Below are 18116 nucleotides of genomic sequence, written 5' to 3' on the forward strand. Positions count from 1 at the left end.
TTGAGTCGTTCATTCAGTCCTTCTCATTAACAATTCACACACACACACACACACACACACACACACACACACGATATGAGGGAGGCCCCAGCCCCCAGTCATCCAGAATGCTGGGCACCCCACATCTCCCTCTGTTCTTTTATTTTTGTAGTAAACTCTGTAGGTGGCTGTGGAGGTCATGGGGAGCTGGTGGGGAGGGGGCCCCTCCTGGGTAGGGGCTGGGGGCGGGGTTATTGCTCTGAGCTCCCTGTCCCCAGGGGGGCCTGTATGAGGGTATCAGGATGGGGGCCGGCACAGGGGGTTGGAGACACGGCCACACAAACACACAGGTCACAGCACAGGGGTGGGCAGGGGAGGCTGGGCGCCGTATTGCACTTTGGGAGTGGGGCCAGGCGGGGACCCCCCTCAAACTGGAGCCTGGGGAGGAGGCTGGAGGCCATTTTCTTCCCTCCCCCTCCATGGAGGGGAAGGCGAGACCCCCACTCTGGGGTTGGGGAGGGAGACTGGGCTCTGGGAGGGTGCCGGGGCCTGGTCCTAGGCCTTGGCTGACATCGAGGGCAGACCAGATGGCAGAGGCTTCAGGGTTGGCTGTCCTGGTCCCCACCTCGGCAGAATCCATCACCCCACGCTGGCTCAGCTGCCGGTCCCCCCTTTGCCTGCCTTGGCTTTGGGAGGCACCTGGAGGCCCTCATCGCCCTCGCTGTCAGAGCTGCAGCCGCTGACATCAGTAATCTCCAGTTCTGAGTCACTGTCTTCCTTTCTGCCCAGCGTGGTCTCTGGACCCCCCGCTCCTGGCAGTGCCAGGCGAGGGGCTGCCACCAGGCCTGAGGGGCGTTCAGGACCCGGGCCCTCCCCAGTCGCAGCCAGCAGGGGTGCAGCCGTGGGGCCTCCCCCTGCTCCTGTGGAAGGCAGGTGGCCCAGGGAACTGGCCAGGGAGTTGGGGTAGAAGTGTGGGGGATAGAGAGAAGGGGAGAGCTTGGGGAAGGGGCCTGTGAGGTATGGGTTAAAGTTCCAGGGGTACTCAGGGAAGGCGCGGCCGTAGGGACCCAGCAGGCCGGGGGGCTTGGAATAGCCAGTGGTACCTGGGGGGCACAGGGGATGGGTCAGGCTGGGCCACTCCCCCTGGGGGCGGCCTGCATGGGAGTTGGTAAAGGGTGCCACTTCCCGCCACATCCATCCCGTTCTCCCCTTTGTCCTCCCACTTGGCTCCACAGGGCTTCCTCCCTCTCCACCTCCTCCCTTCTCGCACTGTCTCCCATCCCTTTAGTACCCCTGAAGCCCTTCTCCCACCTTGTCCTCTATCTCGTCACCGCCTCCCCCGCCTCCTCCCTCCAGCCCCTCTCCTGGTCTTTGCTCCTCTTCTCTCAAACATGCGCAGATCTTCCCCCAGGACCCCGAGGCTCTTACCAGAGCCCAGGAACGGGAAAGGGCTGTCCAGCCGCAGTTTGTCCGTCTCTGGGGTAAACAGGGGTGTCCGAGCCCCCGGCTCTCCCAGGCGTGGGGCAGAGAACAGGGTCTGCAGGGCCTGGAGGGGGAGGTGGCACCACTCAGACTGTCCCCTCCCAGGGGTTTCATGGCAGAGGGGGGCACCAGACATCCCCATTCCAGTTCTGGGATCCCATTATCCAAACTCACCTCTGGGGTGAGGGGAGGAGCATCTGGCCCAGGGCCCCCTGCAAAGGGACCAGGGGTCAACAAGAGTGGGGAGCCAGTGGCAGCAGCTGCTACATCCAGCAGTGGGTAATTGACTAGCACGACTTTGCTGAAGTTGAACTTGTAGGTGAACCTCTTGCCTTTGGTCTTGTGGAGGATGCGCTTGTTGTAGTAGTAACTGTGGGGAGAGGAGGGGGCCTTTAGGGCTTCCTAGCACAGGCTCTGTGCCCGCAGAGTGGGGAAACTGAGGCTCACAGAAGTCCCCTAACCAAGGTCATGGGGCAAGGAAGGGTGAGGCAGAGCTGGGATCCTGTCCTGCATGGCTCCAGGGTCCAGAGCTGGGGGTCCTTGCTGCCCTTCTACTCACAAAGAATTTTGGGATCCAACAGGATTTGGCCCCAGGATGTGAAGGGAAAGCCCCCAGGGGGTGGGGACCTGAGGGAAAGTGAGGGGAGAAGCTGGTGAGATAGGAATCAGGCCCACAGCCCCTCCTCACCGCAGGGCCCGGCTCAGCTTGTCATAATTCATGTGGGGTTTGCACTTGCGGATGCCCCAGAGCCGGGCCACTTCATCAGGGTCCTTGATGACGAACTCCCCGTAGTCCCCCTGCCAGGCGATGACACCCTGGTACTCCTCCTTCTGCAGCAGCTCCAGGATAAAGTGCCACAGCTGGATCTGCCTCGAGCCAGGGGATGACTCCGGCTTGTAGGCCCAATCCGGGAAGGCAAACCCTGGAGACGGGAGGCAGGGAGTGGCCTGGATGGGGATGCCAAGTCAGAAGCTCCAGGCTGAACTGAGCAACCAGAGAGGCCACCAGTGCTGCTCTGACGCCAAAGGAACAGCCACCCAGCCTCAGGCACCTCCAGACCTGCCCCGCTGGTGTGTCCAGTCCCCCAGCTGCCTAAAGGGGGAGGGCCCTGAGTGGTCCTCCCAGCCTGCTCCTCTACCTGGGCACAGCTACCCAGGTTCAGCAGGGGAAGGGGTGAGGATGTGAGGGAACCATTTCCTGCCTCGTGATCAGGGAGGTGTAGCGGGGAAGGACATCTTCCACAGTGGTAGCCATTCTCCCCACTGCCCCAGGAGGCCTCTGGCATCTCGGGCACCCTGAAACGCACCCAGCTCTTGCTGTCTTCTGTAGCCTAGTCCCTTGCCCTCTGCTCCTCCCCCACTCCCCGAGGCTCCCGGCACACTCTGGCTAAGCCTTGGCACATCTGTCTCTGCACCTACCTGTGTGTGTGTACTCTTCATGTCCCCACCCACCCACTGTGTCCATGCTCAGGTCTTGCATGTCCACTTGTGTGATCTTGTGTGCCCGTGTGTTCCCGCACTTGCAGCATATCGCATACACTACACCAGGGAAGGTGGACACGCCAGTGTGCCACACTCCTGCCGAGGACCACCCATGCAGGCACACCAGACACGGCTACCCGAGACAAGGCTGCGTCATGCCAACAACCCAGCACTGCACACCCCACCTGTCACAACACAGTTACACATCTCAGGTGCCTCAGAACTGGGACCCCTTGAACAACTGTGTTACATAGGAACCCAAAGGCCCCAATGACAAAAGCAGTGATGGAGATGGATCAAGACATCCGGGGCCTCAGATGCACAGCCTGACAGGTGGACACAGCCACACTGCGTAGCAGAGCAGCCTCCAAACCCACACCCACAGGACCCACCTGTCAGCACCTGCCACAGCTCACTCGGAGCCACGGGTCTCACACTCAGGGGTTGGGTCCCATTCCACATACACCCAGAAACTGGGTGCAAAGAGAGGTTCTTGCCCACCCCTAAATCTCACCTCCCAACCAGAAGGTCCTAAGCCCTGAGTCCAGCTTCTGTGCCAACTCCTATGCCGTATTCTCTGTCCCTTTCCTCTCTGCTCAGAGACCCCAGACCCAGGAGAGGAGGAGCAGGCTGGGGAGGGAGGGCAATGGCCTGTGGGTTGGGGCAGGAAGCTGCAAACTGCGAGACCCAGATCCCCTCTCCACTTGCTATGTGGCCACTGGGCAGACCCTTGCTCTCTCGCTGTCTTAAGGTTCTAGGGGCAGGGAGCAGGAGGAGCAGGGCCCCATCGGGCTGCCTGCTGTGTTGAAATGGGGGCTGAGACTCCCCTGCTGGAAGGCCAGGCACTTTTCTCCCCAAGGGGAGAATTTTATCCAATTCCTTTTGGGGCCTTCCAATTCCTTTGTCACCTTTGATGACAGGCTCAGTCAAGACTAAAGCCCTAGCCCATTCCACAACCAGAGCACATCCTACCCGGGAAGCAATATAACCCAAGATGACAATGCAAAACCCAACCCCGAAGACCACCTGCCCTGTACCCGCGACCTCCAATGCACCACCAAGACATGACACATGGCTAGAGGATCCCACCTCAGTGGTCAAAGGCACATGCACTGACAGGCAACCCCAGGATCCAGTCACACACTCACCTCTGGGCTAAAAATGAGACGCAGCCAGAACATAGACCCAGGGGCACATCCACCCACACAGCCCCAAATGTATCAAGACGTCCCTAGAATGCCACAGAGCACACCACAGACCCCAGGAAATGGGCAAAGCCTCTTCACCCCACTGAGGCAGAGGCACACTCAACTCGGCGGGTCAGCAGACACCCCCCTCACACACAAGCCTAAAATGTCCACCTGCCTGCCAGTTCAGAGACAGAGGTGGCCTCCGCCATGTGCGTACAAGCAGGGACCCAAGCTCACACAAAGACAGGAGATGCGTGCAGACACTTGCCTAGTGTGACCACTTTCTCCAGAAACACTGAAGTGTGACAAAGGGACACACTCCAAATGAGACCTCAAACAACCAGACAGCCTCAGTCTCCCTCTCTCACAGGTACACACTGCCATCTGGGGGGCTGTGACTTGGGCTCAAATGCAGGTCCGAGCCCGCCTCGCTGTCCACATCCTCAGATCTGAGCATCCACTTCTGGGCAAGCCATCCTGTCTCCCTGGGCTCTGGATGGCTAAGCCATGCCCTCTGCCCATCTATCCTAGTCCCTCTACTCCAGCCCCCAGCCTGCTGTCTGCCACACAGGTAGGTGTAGGCTGAGATGTGCGTGGCAGAGACGCCAGGACCTCGTCCCTCTCCCGTCCCATGCTTCCCCTGCCCTCCAGAAGACCCCCACGTCCCATAGGCAGATGGCAGGGAAAGCTGGCTGCGAAGTTTATAGCCAAGTTTTTCATAAGGGGTTTTATTCAGGGGACTCCGATGGAAACCAGGGGAGACAGACTCACAGATAGAGGAGGGGGAGACAGAAGGGGGTGTGGCCCCGCGGAGGCCTGAGGGCTGAGGGGTGGGGTGGGAGAAGTCCGGGCCAGTTACCAGGGGTCCAGAGAGCCGGCAGGGCAGGCGGGGCGAAGAGAAGGTCGGAGACGCAGCTACAGTCCATGGCGGAGCTGACCCTGCAGAGTCTGGGACAGACACGGGACAGGATGGAGGACAGTGGGAGAGACAGACAGGGGTCAGCAGCGGGGTGCTGCCAGGGCTCTCCCTCTCCCAGGTCCCCAGCATCTGCCAGGTGCCCGCCTCCTCTGCCCCCCAGTTCCTCCATTCCTGCTCCCTCCCACAGGTCCCTCTGTCCCTAGTCCCCCTCCGGCCTGGACCACAGACCTTCCCTGCCAGCCTCTCCTTCCTCAGCCTCCCGCTCACTCCTTGCCTAGCTCTCGCCAGCCGCTCAGCCTCCTCCCTCCGCGCCTCTCACTCACTCTGTCTTGGCTCTCGCCGCCCGCCAGCCCGCCCGCCCTCAGCCCGCCTGTGCAGTCTCTGCTGCCGTCCCTGTCACCGTCTCTCGCCTGACCTCTGGGGCTGTTCCCTGCGTTTGGGGGGCTCCTCTCCCTCTGTGTCTCTCCAGCTACCCCAGATATATCTTGCTCCAAAACTTGCCCTGCCTGGCTGATCTGGGCCAGCTGTCCCCCACTCTGTCACCCCAGAGCCGGCAGAGCTGGGCACCTGCTGGCCCAGCCCCTGCCCTCCCTGCACAGGGTGCCCCGGGGAGTCCCAAGACCCCCTTGCTTCAAACCTGCTGCTCATCCAAGATTCTTGCCACTTGGATCTGCCTCCCCTCAGCCCCCCAAAGACACCCCTTCCCGCTGAGTCTCCCCATCAGGCCCCTCCTCCTCGGCCCCATCCCCTCAGACACCCCCTTCAGATGCCTCATGCCCTAAGATGCTCCATCCCCTCCTCTTTCCCTCACACCTTCCCCTTCAGCCAGTGCCCCTCGCGACCCACCCCACATCCACAACCATCTGCTCCCCACACACCCTGCACACACCACCCCCTCAGGCAGGACACATCCTGCACTTTCAGGAGCCCCACCCACCCTCAGACCCACCTCTGGTCTTCCTTTCCCTCCTTAGACACCCTCTCTGATACCGCACCCCTGGATACCCGACAGGCCACCCCTCACAGGTACCCACGGCTCCCAGGCAGCCCGTGCCCTCAGGAGCCCCTCAGACCCCAGACACTTCCCCCACGAGCGGCCCCTCACCCCTTGGACACTGAGCAAGATGTTTCCGATAACCCATGTCCCCAGAGGCCCCAATCCTGACCCCTGAGCTCCACCACCCCCTCACCTGCCTCCTGGGTCTCCCCGGCCTGAGGCCCCTCTGCACCCCGTCCTGCAGCCCCTCTCCTGACTTCCTCTGCCTCCCACAGCTCATCCCGGTCTCCTCCCGCGGCCTCCCTCCCCACACCCCTCCTCCATCTCCCCTCCACCTGGAGTCCTCCCTGTCGCCCTGGCCACCTCCCTTGGTCCCCACCACTCTCCCCTGTCCCTCTCTTCTTGGTTCCTTGCTGCCCCGCTCGTCCTCTCTTTCCCCGTCTCTCCCTGCGCCCTCTTCTCGTCCCCTCTATCTCCCTGGTCCGCGTCCATCTCTGTCTCTGAGAGACCTCACACCTCCCTCCCTCCCTCCCTCCCTCCCTCCGCCATCCGACCCTCGCCCTCTCCCCTCAGCCCCCACCGCCCGCTCCCGTCTCTCTGGACGCCCCTCTCCCGCACCCTCCCTGCCCACCTCGCCCCACTCGCTCCCGCCTCTCTGGGCCCCCCTCCTCCCCCGCCCCACCCCCCATTGGCCCCTCTCATTTCCGTGTTGGTTTTGATTTCTCTTCCCGACGCTTTCAACTCCCCGCCGCCTCCTCCGGACACGTTATAACGAGGAGCCGTGGGATCGGCGCTCCGGGCCCTGCTCCCACGCTCCCCCGCCCGCCCGCCGTCTCTCCTCGTCTCTGCCTTCCCCAGGTCTCTGCTGCCACGTCCCCCTGTCTCTGGGCCCGCCCCCGGCCCCATGTCAGGCCCCTGGGGACCTCGACCCCTGACCCCTCGGCTGGTCCCCTTCCCTGCCCGCCTGCCCAGCCTGCTGTTTCTGCCCAGTCTGGTATCTCTGGGTCTCCACATCTCTGTCTGTCTGTCTGTCCTCGAGTCTCTGGGTCTCCACACCTCTCTGCCTCTCTGCCTCTCTGTCTCCCTGTCTCCGTCTCCACTTCTTCCAAAGTCCAGGTCTCCACGTCTCTGTCTCTGCCCCCTAGTCTCTGTCTCCACACTCCATCTCCATGTCTCTGTCTCCACGTCTCCATCTCTACGTCTCTGTTTCGTCCCGGTGTCCCTCTCTTGGGGCCCCTTTGATCTCGCCCTGCCCCTGGCGCCCCCCTGGCCCCATTGATCGCTGATCGACCCATGGAGGGAGCAGGGCCTGCGGCCCGGGGCTGTAGAGCAGGCAGGGGCCGGGTAGGGCAGCTGGACAGATGGACAGGCGGCCCCAGCCCTGGTGGCTGTAGAGGGGGAGCAGCCAGCAGCCCCAACCCCGCCCCTCCCCGCCGGCCGGCATGGTGCGGATGGGGACTCCGGGCGAGCTTTAATTTTTAATTTTATTTTGCTTCCTCCACCCCCCCTCGCCCCCATCTCTACTGCCCGCAGCCATGGCACCGAGTGTGTGCGTGTGTGAGGCAGCCGTGTGCAGCGGGGCTGGGCGGGCAGAGGCTGCTCCCTCCTCTCCTGCCAAGCACAACTGCACAGCCCACACCTACCCAGGCACACACGCCACCTCACACAGGACACAACACACACACACACACACACACCAACAGAGTGGCACACGCCACACAGACACACGTCCCCCCCACTGTCACACAACACAATCACAGAGATTCCCACATCAACAAAGTCAGGCACATTGTCACACCCCAACAACTCACATCATTTAGGTGCACGTCACACACACCAACACAGTCATACACAATCACACACACATCAGCATAGTCACATTTACACAGAAACAGACACAGTTTTACACAGATACATACATGACACACATCAGTTCAATCCCACCCAGAAATAAAGGCACACAATCACAAATCCCAGATGGACACACTAACAAACATGTAATCACACATCTAGGCTCACACTCACATACAGAAACTCACAATCACACAATTACACTGAGATAAGGTCACACAGAATCAGAGACACAGGAGACACATAGCAGCACAGCCAAGCCAGTGACACAAAAGCACAGTCACAGGCCAGCACCAGAGACCCTGGCCACACATGCACACACTTGGTCAATCATGGAGACACACACACACCACAGTAGACAGCCACAGCCAGACAGCAACCTTGGTGGCCTCAGTTCATTCACAGACACAGTCACACAGATACAGTCACAACCACACACACACACACACACACACACACACACACACACAGATCACAGTTCATGACCAGCACAGCAGGGAGCTTGTGCTGCAGTCCCAATCACACTCAGCCCACAGGACAGGCTGGCTTGGGGAGGTGTGCTCAGAGGTAACCTACCCCAGGCTCCCTGCCTCCCCTGCTGCCACCTGTCCATCTGTCTGTCCATTCATCATCTGTGGACTTTTCAAGCATATTTTTGCACACCCTGCACGCTCATGTGTGTTTGTGTAAAATGTGCACTGTCTCAGACTTGCTTCTGTCTCTTGCAGCACCTCTCCGGGTGTCGGTGTCTGTCTGTCTGTCTCTCACTGAGGGTCTTTGTCTCTCTGATGCCTCTGTCTCTAAATGTCTCCATCTTCGAGAGAGTCTCTGCTTCTCTCATGTCTCTGGGCGCCTGTCTGTCCCTCTGTCTCCAGGCAGCTCTGTCCGCCTCTCCTCCTGCCTCCTCGCCCCCATCACCCCAGCCCCCTGGGCTGGGGTTTAACCAGTTGTTTTGATTTCTCTAAGCTGTGCTGGCCGCCTCGGGAGCTGCCTCGGGCCTCGCACCCCCCCCAGCCCCTTCATCCCTCACCCAGGCCCCCCCATCCCCACCTCCCCTTAACACAATCTGCACAAGTGGAATGAAAATTGATTTTTTTTTTAAATTTCATATCTTCTCCAGGGCTCTGTCTAAAGAGGAGAGGGACGCGGCCCAAGACCCTTCTCCCACCACTGCCCCTGCCTGCACACACACACACACCAGTGCACACACACACACCAGCCCCCCCCCCCCACATGCCCGGACTGCACCCACGGCCACACATCCAGACAATCTGGGGACACACCCTCCCATGCCACGCACCCATGTAGGCCACATCTGGGCACACAGCAGAGACTCACAGGACGCCCCACAGCACCCACACGCCATGCAACCCCCTGGCTGTGGGGCCAGGCCCCGGCCCGCTGTCTGCACAAGTACAAGCCCACGCACGCTGCCCACCAAGCACATGGCCCCACTCCCTGCTGTCACACACCAAGTGCCTGTACCCACACACACTGTCCCTTCAGGTTATGGCCTTGTCCATGTGCACACAGCCAGGCTCAGGGACCATCCCACCACAGGCACCAGGAGACCCCTTGGCTGTCCTGGCGAGGAAGGGGTCAGGACAGGGGCTTTCCTGCCAGTATCTGCCACCCTCACCCCAGATGTCACCCCCGTCCCCACCCCGCCAACATCAACCAAATGCTCTGGCCTTGCCCTGGTGGGTGTGATTCTGTGGCTGGGGTACACACACCACACACACACACCTACACCACATCCCACACACACACATACAACACCACACACTACATTGCATGTCACATACACACCACGTTCATACTGCACAACACAGTCACCAAATCACACGCATACCACACAACACACATGTCACAAACACCACATATACCACATGCCACACACACCACACTCATACCACAGACACCATGCCACACCGACGCCATGCCACACACACACACACCACACACATCTCACACAAGCACATACCACACACATACAACACACACCACATGCACTTACACACACCTTGCTACTTCTCTCAGTGCTGCACATGTAATCCTCACGTGGACACACAAAACACAGGAAGCACAGTCCCCACCACACACAGCCCACACAACACACAAAGAACCAAATACACGTCAGTGCTCACATGTGATCAGAGAAACAGCCCACACGTGGAACTGGACATTCATGCAAGTTGCACACACGTGTGCCACTGACAGCCTCACGTGAATCACAGGTACACACTGCCGTCGCCGTTCCTCAGGGTGGTCAGGGTGGTCGTGCACACTCACACCAGGAGCCAAGACTCCACCAGCCTGCTCCATTCAGCTCCCCCAAGTGACCACATGTGCATGTACACACACACACACACACACACACATACACCTGAACCCAGACTCAGACACAGGCTGAGAGGCACAGCAAGCCCTTAGCACAAGCGCCCTGCCACACAAGCTCCCACAGCCAGTGTCTGAGGTTTGGGCTCTGGCCACCTCCCATGGCTCCTTCTGGCTGTGTGTCCCCAGCTGGGCTCCTGGGTGGGGCCCCTCGGCTTGTGCTTACATGGTCCTTCTCCTGGACTTCTCGCCTCCTTGCCCTGGGACAGGGGAGCTGTCACTCAGTCACTCAGCACACCCTGCATGGCCACACGACTGGACACACCAGACACAGCACAACTCTGGACTTCTTGACAGTTGCACTAGACACGCACACCTGAGCGCCACTCACGTCCCACAAACACACTCATGGCCTCACACACCCATACGTAGCCCCTTGTGTCCGGGGACATGCACGTCATGTTTACACGCACTGCGACACAAGTCACACAGAGGCACATGTGGGAACACCTGCCAAGGCTGCACTGAGCAGGACAGACAGAGGGTCGGGAGCAGGGCTTTCTGTTCAGGAGGAAGTGGGCCTGACCAGGTCTGGGGTGGCTGGGAGGCAGAGGCCAGGGACACAGAGACTCGGTGGATGTGGAGGGCAGGGATGGACACCCACCCCCTCCCTCCTCTGTCCCCCTCTCACTGGGTGTCTCTGTCTGGGACCATGTTTGTCTCTCTGGGTCTCTGTCTCTCTTCTTAAGTCTCAGTCTCTGCACGGACGTCCCTGGGGCTGCAGCCAGTGCTTGGAACGGTGTCAGTGGGGGTGGTGGGGAGGGAGCGTCCCCGGGGAGGTGGGAGCCGCAGTGCCACGCACCCCGCCTACCAAACAGCTCTGGGGGAGGGGAAAGGGAGGCGCAACCAGCCCTGCGCCCCAGCTCGCTGCTCCCCGCCCACGGCCCCTCCCTGCAGACACCCAGAGAGATGAAGGTGGTGGGGAGGGGGGCTGGAGGGGGAGGGCAGAGAGAGGAACACAGGAGGGGAGGGTGGGGGGGATGGAGAACAGAGAGGGGAAGGGGAAGCATGCAGAGAGGGAGGAGATGCAGGGGCAGGCATGAAGCGAGACAGAGACCCTAGACCAGAGAAAGTGGGAGTCCCCAAAGAGAAGAGGAAGGAGAGCAAGAGACAGACAGACATGGACAGAAGGAAGAGACAAAGACAGAGGGGAGATCTGAATCAGAGACATCCAGAAAGAGGGAGTGAGTGGAGAAAGGCAGAGACAAAGTAAATTAGAGAGCTGGAGGTCGTGGGGGACCCCGGGTCAGGGAGGAGGCAGGAGGGGGCAGAGATGCGGAAAATTGAGGGATTAGGGCAGAGGCAAGAGGGGATGAGAGAGGCCAGGCGGCCAGCGGGGAGCCAGGAGGCACAGTGCAGTGCAGATTCGCAGCCTCCTGGGATGGTCGCCCACCTCACTCTGCTCCAGTCTGGGGGTCGATGTCCCCTGGGAGCCAGATGTACCCCAACTCCCAAACTGGCTCCACCCTCCTCCTCACCTCTCTCCATCTGATCCACCCCGTCGTCCCCAGCTCCAACCTGGACCTCTTCAACCCCAGCCTCTTCCCAGCTCTGTCCCCACAGACCCTGCCCCAGTTTCTTGGCTAGACCTGTTGGTCTCCAGTGCAGACAGAGTGACAGGCTTGTGGGGAAAGGCTGTCTGTCATCTGTGGTGCTGGAGGGCCGAGGGTTAGGAACAGGCTGAAGAGAGTGTCCTTCTAGACGGGTCGCCAGGGGCCAGGGGCTCAGTGTGCCCTGCACCGAGTCTGTGCTGAGGCAGTAAGGTCTGGGCATGGGGGGGGGGAGGTGAGTCAAAGGACCCAAAGCCAGAAATCAAGGAAGGGCAGAGGGACAGGGGGCAGAGGGAGGAAGAATCAGGGACACAGAAGAGAGTTAAAGGGACTAGACACAAGAACACCAGAGGGACAGGGAGATGGGGAGAAGTGGGTGACTGAGGTCAAGGAGAGAAATGGAGGCAAAGTCCCAGGAGGGCGAATGAGTGGAACCGGAGAGAGAGATCCAGAGGCGCGGAGAGTCGGCCATGCCTGGGTGAGGTGAGGGGCGGGGCCGGCTAGGTCTGGGTGCCTGGCTGCTGGGGATCCCAGGAGGGCAGGGTCCGGCCGGGATGGGGGAGGCTCGGGGCTCCAGGGGCATCAGGCGCGGTGCTAATTCAGCGCCATCGATCAGACGGGATGAGAGCAATAAATTATTGTGACAAGATGCAATCCTGGCCCGCGCACTGCCGCCGAGGCGGATCGATCCCTGTCCCCAGCCCCACACCGGGTCCCATGCCCGGGCCTCGCTGGCTGGGACGCCTCTGCCCACCTCTCCCCCGCATTCTCCCCTCCACACACTCACTCCAGCTGGTGGCCAGGCCAGAAGGCAGGAAGAGAGTACCAGAAGGGGACCTGTGGTGAGAAGCCCAGCCCCTGTCTGATCCAGACCCTCACTTTCCTCAGTACCTCCTCCTGACCACCATCTGTGAGGTAGGAACTGCTGTGATGCCCATTTCACAGATGTGGAAACTGAGGCTCACACAGGGAAAGCAACTTTATCAAAGTCCCACATCCGTGAGTGGCAAAGCCTAGACTTGAATGCTGGTCATGTGACGTCAAGCCCCTCAATCTCTCCACTATCAGAGGAGAGAGAAACAGATAGAGCCCCCTAAAGAACGAGGAGAGAGAGAAAGAGAGAGTGGAGGACACAGAGTCAGAGGACTACACAGAGGTATGGAGAGATAGAGATACATGGAGAAAGACAAATGGAGGAATATAGAGAACAAAGGGACAGAGTGACCAAGAAACAGAGACAGAGCTACATACAGGGCGGGTGGGGGCTTGGACTCAGAGAGAGGCCAAGGCAACAGGGCAGGGAAATGGGCAGAAGGAGGCAAAGGTGGACACAGAAAGGAAATGAAAGGGAGATGTTGGAAAAGGAGCAGGCAGAAGGGTTGTTCCGGATGCCAATGGGTGTCTGGGCCAGCAGGTGTGTGCTGGGGCGGGGAGTGGGGTGAGGATGCGGGAACCTTGACCTCTGGAGTCAAGGTCAGTGGGAGCCAAGAGTGTGGGCAAAGGGGCTCACCTGAGGGTAGGCATGGAGGGGGCACGGGTGAGGCTGGAAAGACGAGGAAACAGTATTGCCAAGGCAACCAGGTAGACAGGTGTGTCTGTGGAGGAAGGAGGTCACCTGACGGGCAGGTGTAGGAGGCAGGACACTTGCTAGAAGGGCAGTCTCTGAAGTCAGATGGCTTCTATTTGACTCAGTTCTATAGTTTTCAGGATCTAGGGCCTCAAAGAAATTATTTCTGGGCTCAGTTTTTTTCTGTAAAATGGGGATAAGAGTCAAGAAACTGCCTCCTAAGGGGCCCCATGATGAATGAAGACAATGGATGTCATGGAGACTTTAGTAATCAGTGGCTGCCATCATCATCATCATCATCATCATCATCTCATCATCATCATCATCATCATCATCATCATCATCATCCTGGCCATCGCTATCCCTGGGGGGGGGCAGGTGAGATGAAATAGGTGAGAACAAGCATAAGTGCTGCTCAAAGCCTGGTACCTGGTGGACCAGCAGCAGTACCTGGAGACTTAGAAATGCAGACCTGCCGGCTCCTCCAACCCGGTGTGAGCCCAGGAATCTGCCAGGTGTCGGATGCAGCCCTCTGCTCACACATTGGCTCCCACTGACCAATGTCTGATGGATAAAGACTTAAGGGTGCAGAGAGCGAGGTGCACGGACAGCAGGGCTGTGTGTCCAACCAATGCTTCCGGCCCTGCTGACGTGCCAAGAAACACAGCATAATGGTCTCTCAGGAGGCAGCTGTTTGGAGATGTGTGCCGTGAAAAGGGACAGACGTCTTTGGGATGGGGCAGCTGGAGAAGGCAGAAGGGACCTGAAGGTTGGTCCCTGAAGGTGTGGACACGGGTCCTACGGGCAGGTAGTGAAGACGAAAATGAGGTGTGCAGGGGGTTCGTGATGCTCACCATGTTTGGCAGGGGATGAGGGCTGCTAGATGAGGGGGAGGAAAAGGAGAGGCATGGGACCAGAGTGGGCAGCCACGTGTGTGTCGTGGGTTAGGGTGTAGATGTCCCCTTTGGGGACAGGTTGGGGAGACCAGGAATGTGGCAGAGACCCAGTGGAAGAGATGGATAGCAGAGATCAGCGTGGGTAGGTGCTGGAGAGATTGGGGGGCTTGAAGTCACAGGACCCGCATTCAAGGTGCTGGAGCAGGTGATCCTTGAGGTGAACAGGTGAGGAATAGGCAGATGTAGGGAGGGGCTGGTGTGACTTGCACAGCAGGGGAAGAGGAAGTGAGAAACGTAAAACATTAGAAATGGATAAGTGGTACCAAAGGAACAGGAGTGAGGAACCAGGTATTCAGGTGAGGCCGATACCCATGGCCAAGGACAGATTCTCTCCACAAAAGCAAGTAAGTGTGAAGGGCTGTATGTTATGAGAGACTGGGAGAGGCAGAGGTAGGGGACACAGAAGGAGTTGGGGTGCAGGTAAGCAGCAAGTGTGCAGGTGGGACAGTTGTAGCTTCTAGGGGGAGGCCCTGTGGCAGGGCACAGGCCTGAGGAAGGAGTGTATGTGTGACAGCTGGGACCCCTGTGCCTGAGCGTGGCTTTGGGAACTAGGAGATAGGTGGGAATCATGCCTATGTAGTCTGAGACCACAAGTGGCAAAGACAGGCAAGGGGACTAAGATGGCAGTAGGTGTTGGTGTAAAGTGATGGGGGGCAGGGCGTGAGGGTGTGAGGTACTGGCAGGAGTGGTGTGGAAGGCACATGTGCTTCTCAGCCACAGGTAACACCTGTAGGGCAAGGTGTGCTGGAAGGACAGGTGTGAGGGTGCTTGAGGAGGGTGGGCAGGGGGACACAGGTTAGGAGGCTGCACATGTGACTGTTCTGTGTAAAGGAAGGTGTGTGTGCCCACACGTGTGTGTGTGTGTGTGTTTGTGTGTGTGAACAGGTGCAGCTTGAGGGGAGGCAGAGGTAAAAATATGAATGGATGAGAAACAGCTTTAGGGGACAGGAGGGATGGTGCCAGTGCAGGTATGAAGGGGACATAGTGACATGAAAAATGACACAGTGCAGGGATTCAGGAGGAAGGGCAGATTTTGGAAAATACATGTTACCTGGAGGGGCAGGTAAGAGGGGATATGAATTAATTGAGAGACATTATGTTACAAGCATCTCTGGTGCAGGTTTGAGGGGGACAAATCTTACCTGGCAGGGCAGGTGAGAGGACACGGGTGTTACCTACAGAAGTAGGTGAGTGGAACAGGTGTGGAGGACAGGTGTTACCTGCGGAGGGCAGGTGGACGGAGGAGACTAATGCTATTTGAAAGTCCAGATGCGGGAAAATGAAGAGCAATATGAATGTGACAGGTGTGTTGATAGGTGTGGGTAAAAGGTGTTACCTGAGGCTACAGGTATGTGCAGCGCGACTCTGCCCGGTTGTTTGCTGCCTCAGTTTCTCTTGCTCCCCTCTCCTCCCGGACCTGGGAGCCAGTTGCGGCTCTCAGGTGCCTCCTATGGCTCCAGCCCTGGGCAGGGCACGCAGTAAGCTCTGGGCTTGCCGAGGCCCAGCCTGCGGGGCAGCCAGGGCTCCTGAGGCTGCTTGGCGATGCGGAGCGCGTCTGGGCCTCGGCGGGCCGGCCGGGCGGGGGGAGCGGGCGGGGGGGCCGTTTAGCCGTGATAGATCCGCGCGCCGCTTGTCTCTTAATCTCCGGAGCGACCGATCGATTCGCTATTTCCCTTTGTTGCCAGAAAATTCGATCCTGGGCCTGGAATTAGGTCCCCGGCTTAATCTGAGCGGAAACCAGCGAGGGGGAGACAGAGACAGAGATGCTGAGGGAGACAGAGACAGAGATAGTAAGAGACAGAAAGGCAGAGATGGAAAGACAGAGAGATGATGAGGGAGAGAGAGAGATAACAGGAGAGACAGGCACAGAGATTTGGGGAGAGATAGTCTAAGAGTTGAACCCAAAGAGGTAAAGATGCTGAGAGAGACAGAGACAGAGAAACACATCCTGGGAGAGTTCAGAGGTAGACAGAGAGACAATAAGGAGAGACCCAGCCAGAGAAGAGATGGCAGATGTGGCCCAGCAGGACACTGTGACTGTGATGGAAGGAGCGGTGGATTGAAGGAGCCTTCCAGAGAGGCCCCCAGCAAAGGTCAGGCCCCTGTACTCCCTGCTCAAACTGCGAAGACCCCAGGATTGCCCCAAATGTCCTTCCCATAGACCCTGTGTCCCCCACGCCCAATATCCAGACCCCAAGTATCCATATCCAAAACTGGAGCCCCTCAGCCTCGAACTCCAGCCCCCAATTCACACCTCCCGATGGATCCCCTAAATGCAAACCCTGACGCTGACCCCTAGCGGGACACATGCACACCCCCAGCCCTAACCTCTAGCCCCAAAGAGTCAGCTCCCAATTTCAAATATTTAGGTCCTCCCTTGGAATCACCAGGTCCCAAATAGTCAAGCCCTCAACGGTGACCCCTAAGTCCCCCTCTGACTCTAGCGTCAAATACCCAGACTCCTCAGTCCCAAATATACAGACCCACCCTCGGGCCCGCCCACTAGCCCCTACTCCCCAACATTCAGACCCCAGTCTCTCCCTACCCCATCTCAGTCGCTCTCACGCACTCCTCCTTCCCGCGCCCCAATTGTCGCACCCCCGTCCTGAGGCCGCACCTTCTGCACTCTCCCCCACCTCCCCAGAGTTAGGCGCAGTGCGCCCGGCTGGCGACCCCCTCCGCCGGCCCCGCCTCGGGCTGCCCTGCCCGACTCCGGGGTCTCTGGGGAGCACCTCCCGCGCCCCGGCCCCCGCCTCGGGCAGGAATCCCCGCCCCCTCCCCGCCCCTGCGCCGTCCCGCGGCGCTCACTCACTTTCCGGGGCTTGCGCATCCGCTCCGTCCGGGGAGAAGTGTTCAAAGTTCGGATCCCGCAGCCATCGCCCCGCGGCGTCCTGGGGAGGGGACACCCGGGCGGGGGCGGCGTGGGGGAGATGCCCGGAGCCCGGGGGAGACTGAGAGGAGGACAGGGAGTCACTGAGACACCATAACCGAGAGAGACCCCGAGACAAGGAGGCAGAACAGGGACGAGCAGAGACGGGGAGGTGCACAGAGAGACGCCGCCACCGAAACGCGCAAAGAGAGGGAGACGCGGGGAGCTGGGAACCCGGCGGGGCCCGCGCGGGGCGAGGGCGGCCCTGCCTCCGCGCCTCCTCCTCCACCTCCTGCGCCGCCTCCTCCTCCTCTTCCTCCTCCTCCTCCTCCTCGCTCCTCCGCGGCGCGCCGCGCGCCTCCCGCCCTCGCGGCCGCCCGGCCCCGCTCGGCGCGCAGATATATGGAGGCGGCGGCGGCGGCGGGCGGTGCGGGGGAGGGGGCGGGAGCGCGATCGATGGAATATAATTTTCCTCAAACTCGGAAAATAAAGTTCAGAGCTGATCAAATTTGAAAACAGATGTCGAATCGCGACTCTAAATAAGGTTCGATCCCGGGACTGAGCGAGTGGGGGTGGGGGGCGGGGAGGCCGGGAGACCCCCTCCTCTCCCTTTGCTTCTCCCTCCCTCGCCCCCGCCCCACCCCTGCCGAGGAGGACGCGCGGACAAACGGACAGGCCCCAGGCTGAGGTAGCAGCTATGTGGCCAGGATCCCTGCTGGACACGCAAAGCTGGACTCAACCTGGAACAGGGAACCGCAGACACACAGCCTGCACAGCAGACGCACAGGTCGTAGGGAGCATGGATTCAGTGACACAGTGCGGCCACACACACAGGACACCGCCTAGTGAGCGCACTGGGCTCCCCGAATTAGACAGG

The 18116-nt window shown here is 59.7% G+C and overlaps 1 protein-coding gene across 1 annotated transcript; it reads right to left on the reverse strand.

Moving 5' to 3' along the window:
- Positions 1–229: 229 nt before the first annotated feature.
- On the reverse strand, positions 230–17234 carry Erfl (ETS repressor factor like). Its single transcript, XM_027945757.3, has 6 exons — positions 17183–17234; positions 4993–5081; positions 2150–2384; positions 1636–1831; positions 1408–1525; positions 230–1082 (listed from the first exon to the last, which is right to left on the reverse strand). Exons 2-6 carry the CDS (start codon positions 5057–5059, stop codon positions 634–636), a joined length of 1065 nt encoding a protein of 354 aa, XP_027801558.2. The 5' UTR covers positions 5060–5081; positions 17183–17234; the 3' UTR covers positions 230–633.
- Positions 17235–18116: the final 882 nt, after the last annotated feature.

This window comes from Marmota flaviventris, chromosome 18, assembly GCF_047511675.1.
Source record: "Marmota flaviventris isolate mMarFla1 chromosome 18, mMarFla1.hap1, whole genome shotgun sequence".
NCBI lineage: Eukaryota > Metazoa > Chordata > Mammalia > Rodentia > Sciuridae > Marmota > Marmota flaviventris.

Coding starts and splice junctions, on each gene's coding strand:
- Erfl (XM_027945757.3), bottom strand. CDS start 5,059: ATGGACTGTAGCTGCGTCTCCGACCTTCTCTTCGCCCCGCCTGCCCTG. Junction 1,832..2,149: donor AAGCTGAGCCGGGCCCTGCG/GTGAGGAGGGGC, acceptor CTCTCCCCACAG/TTACTACTACAACAAGCGCA. Junction 1,083..1,407: donor TTTCCCGTTCCTGGGCTCTG/GTAAGAGCCTCG, acceptor TGTGCCCCCCAG/GTACCACTGGCTATTCCAAG.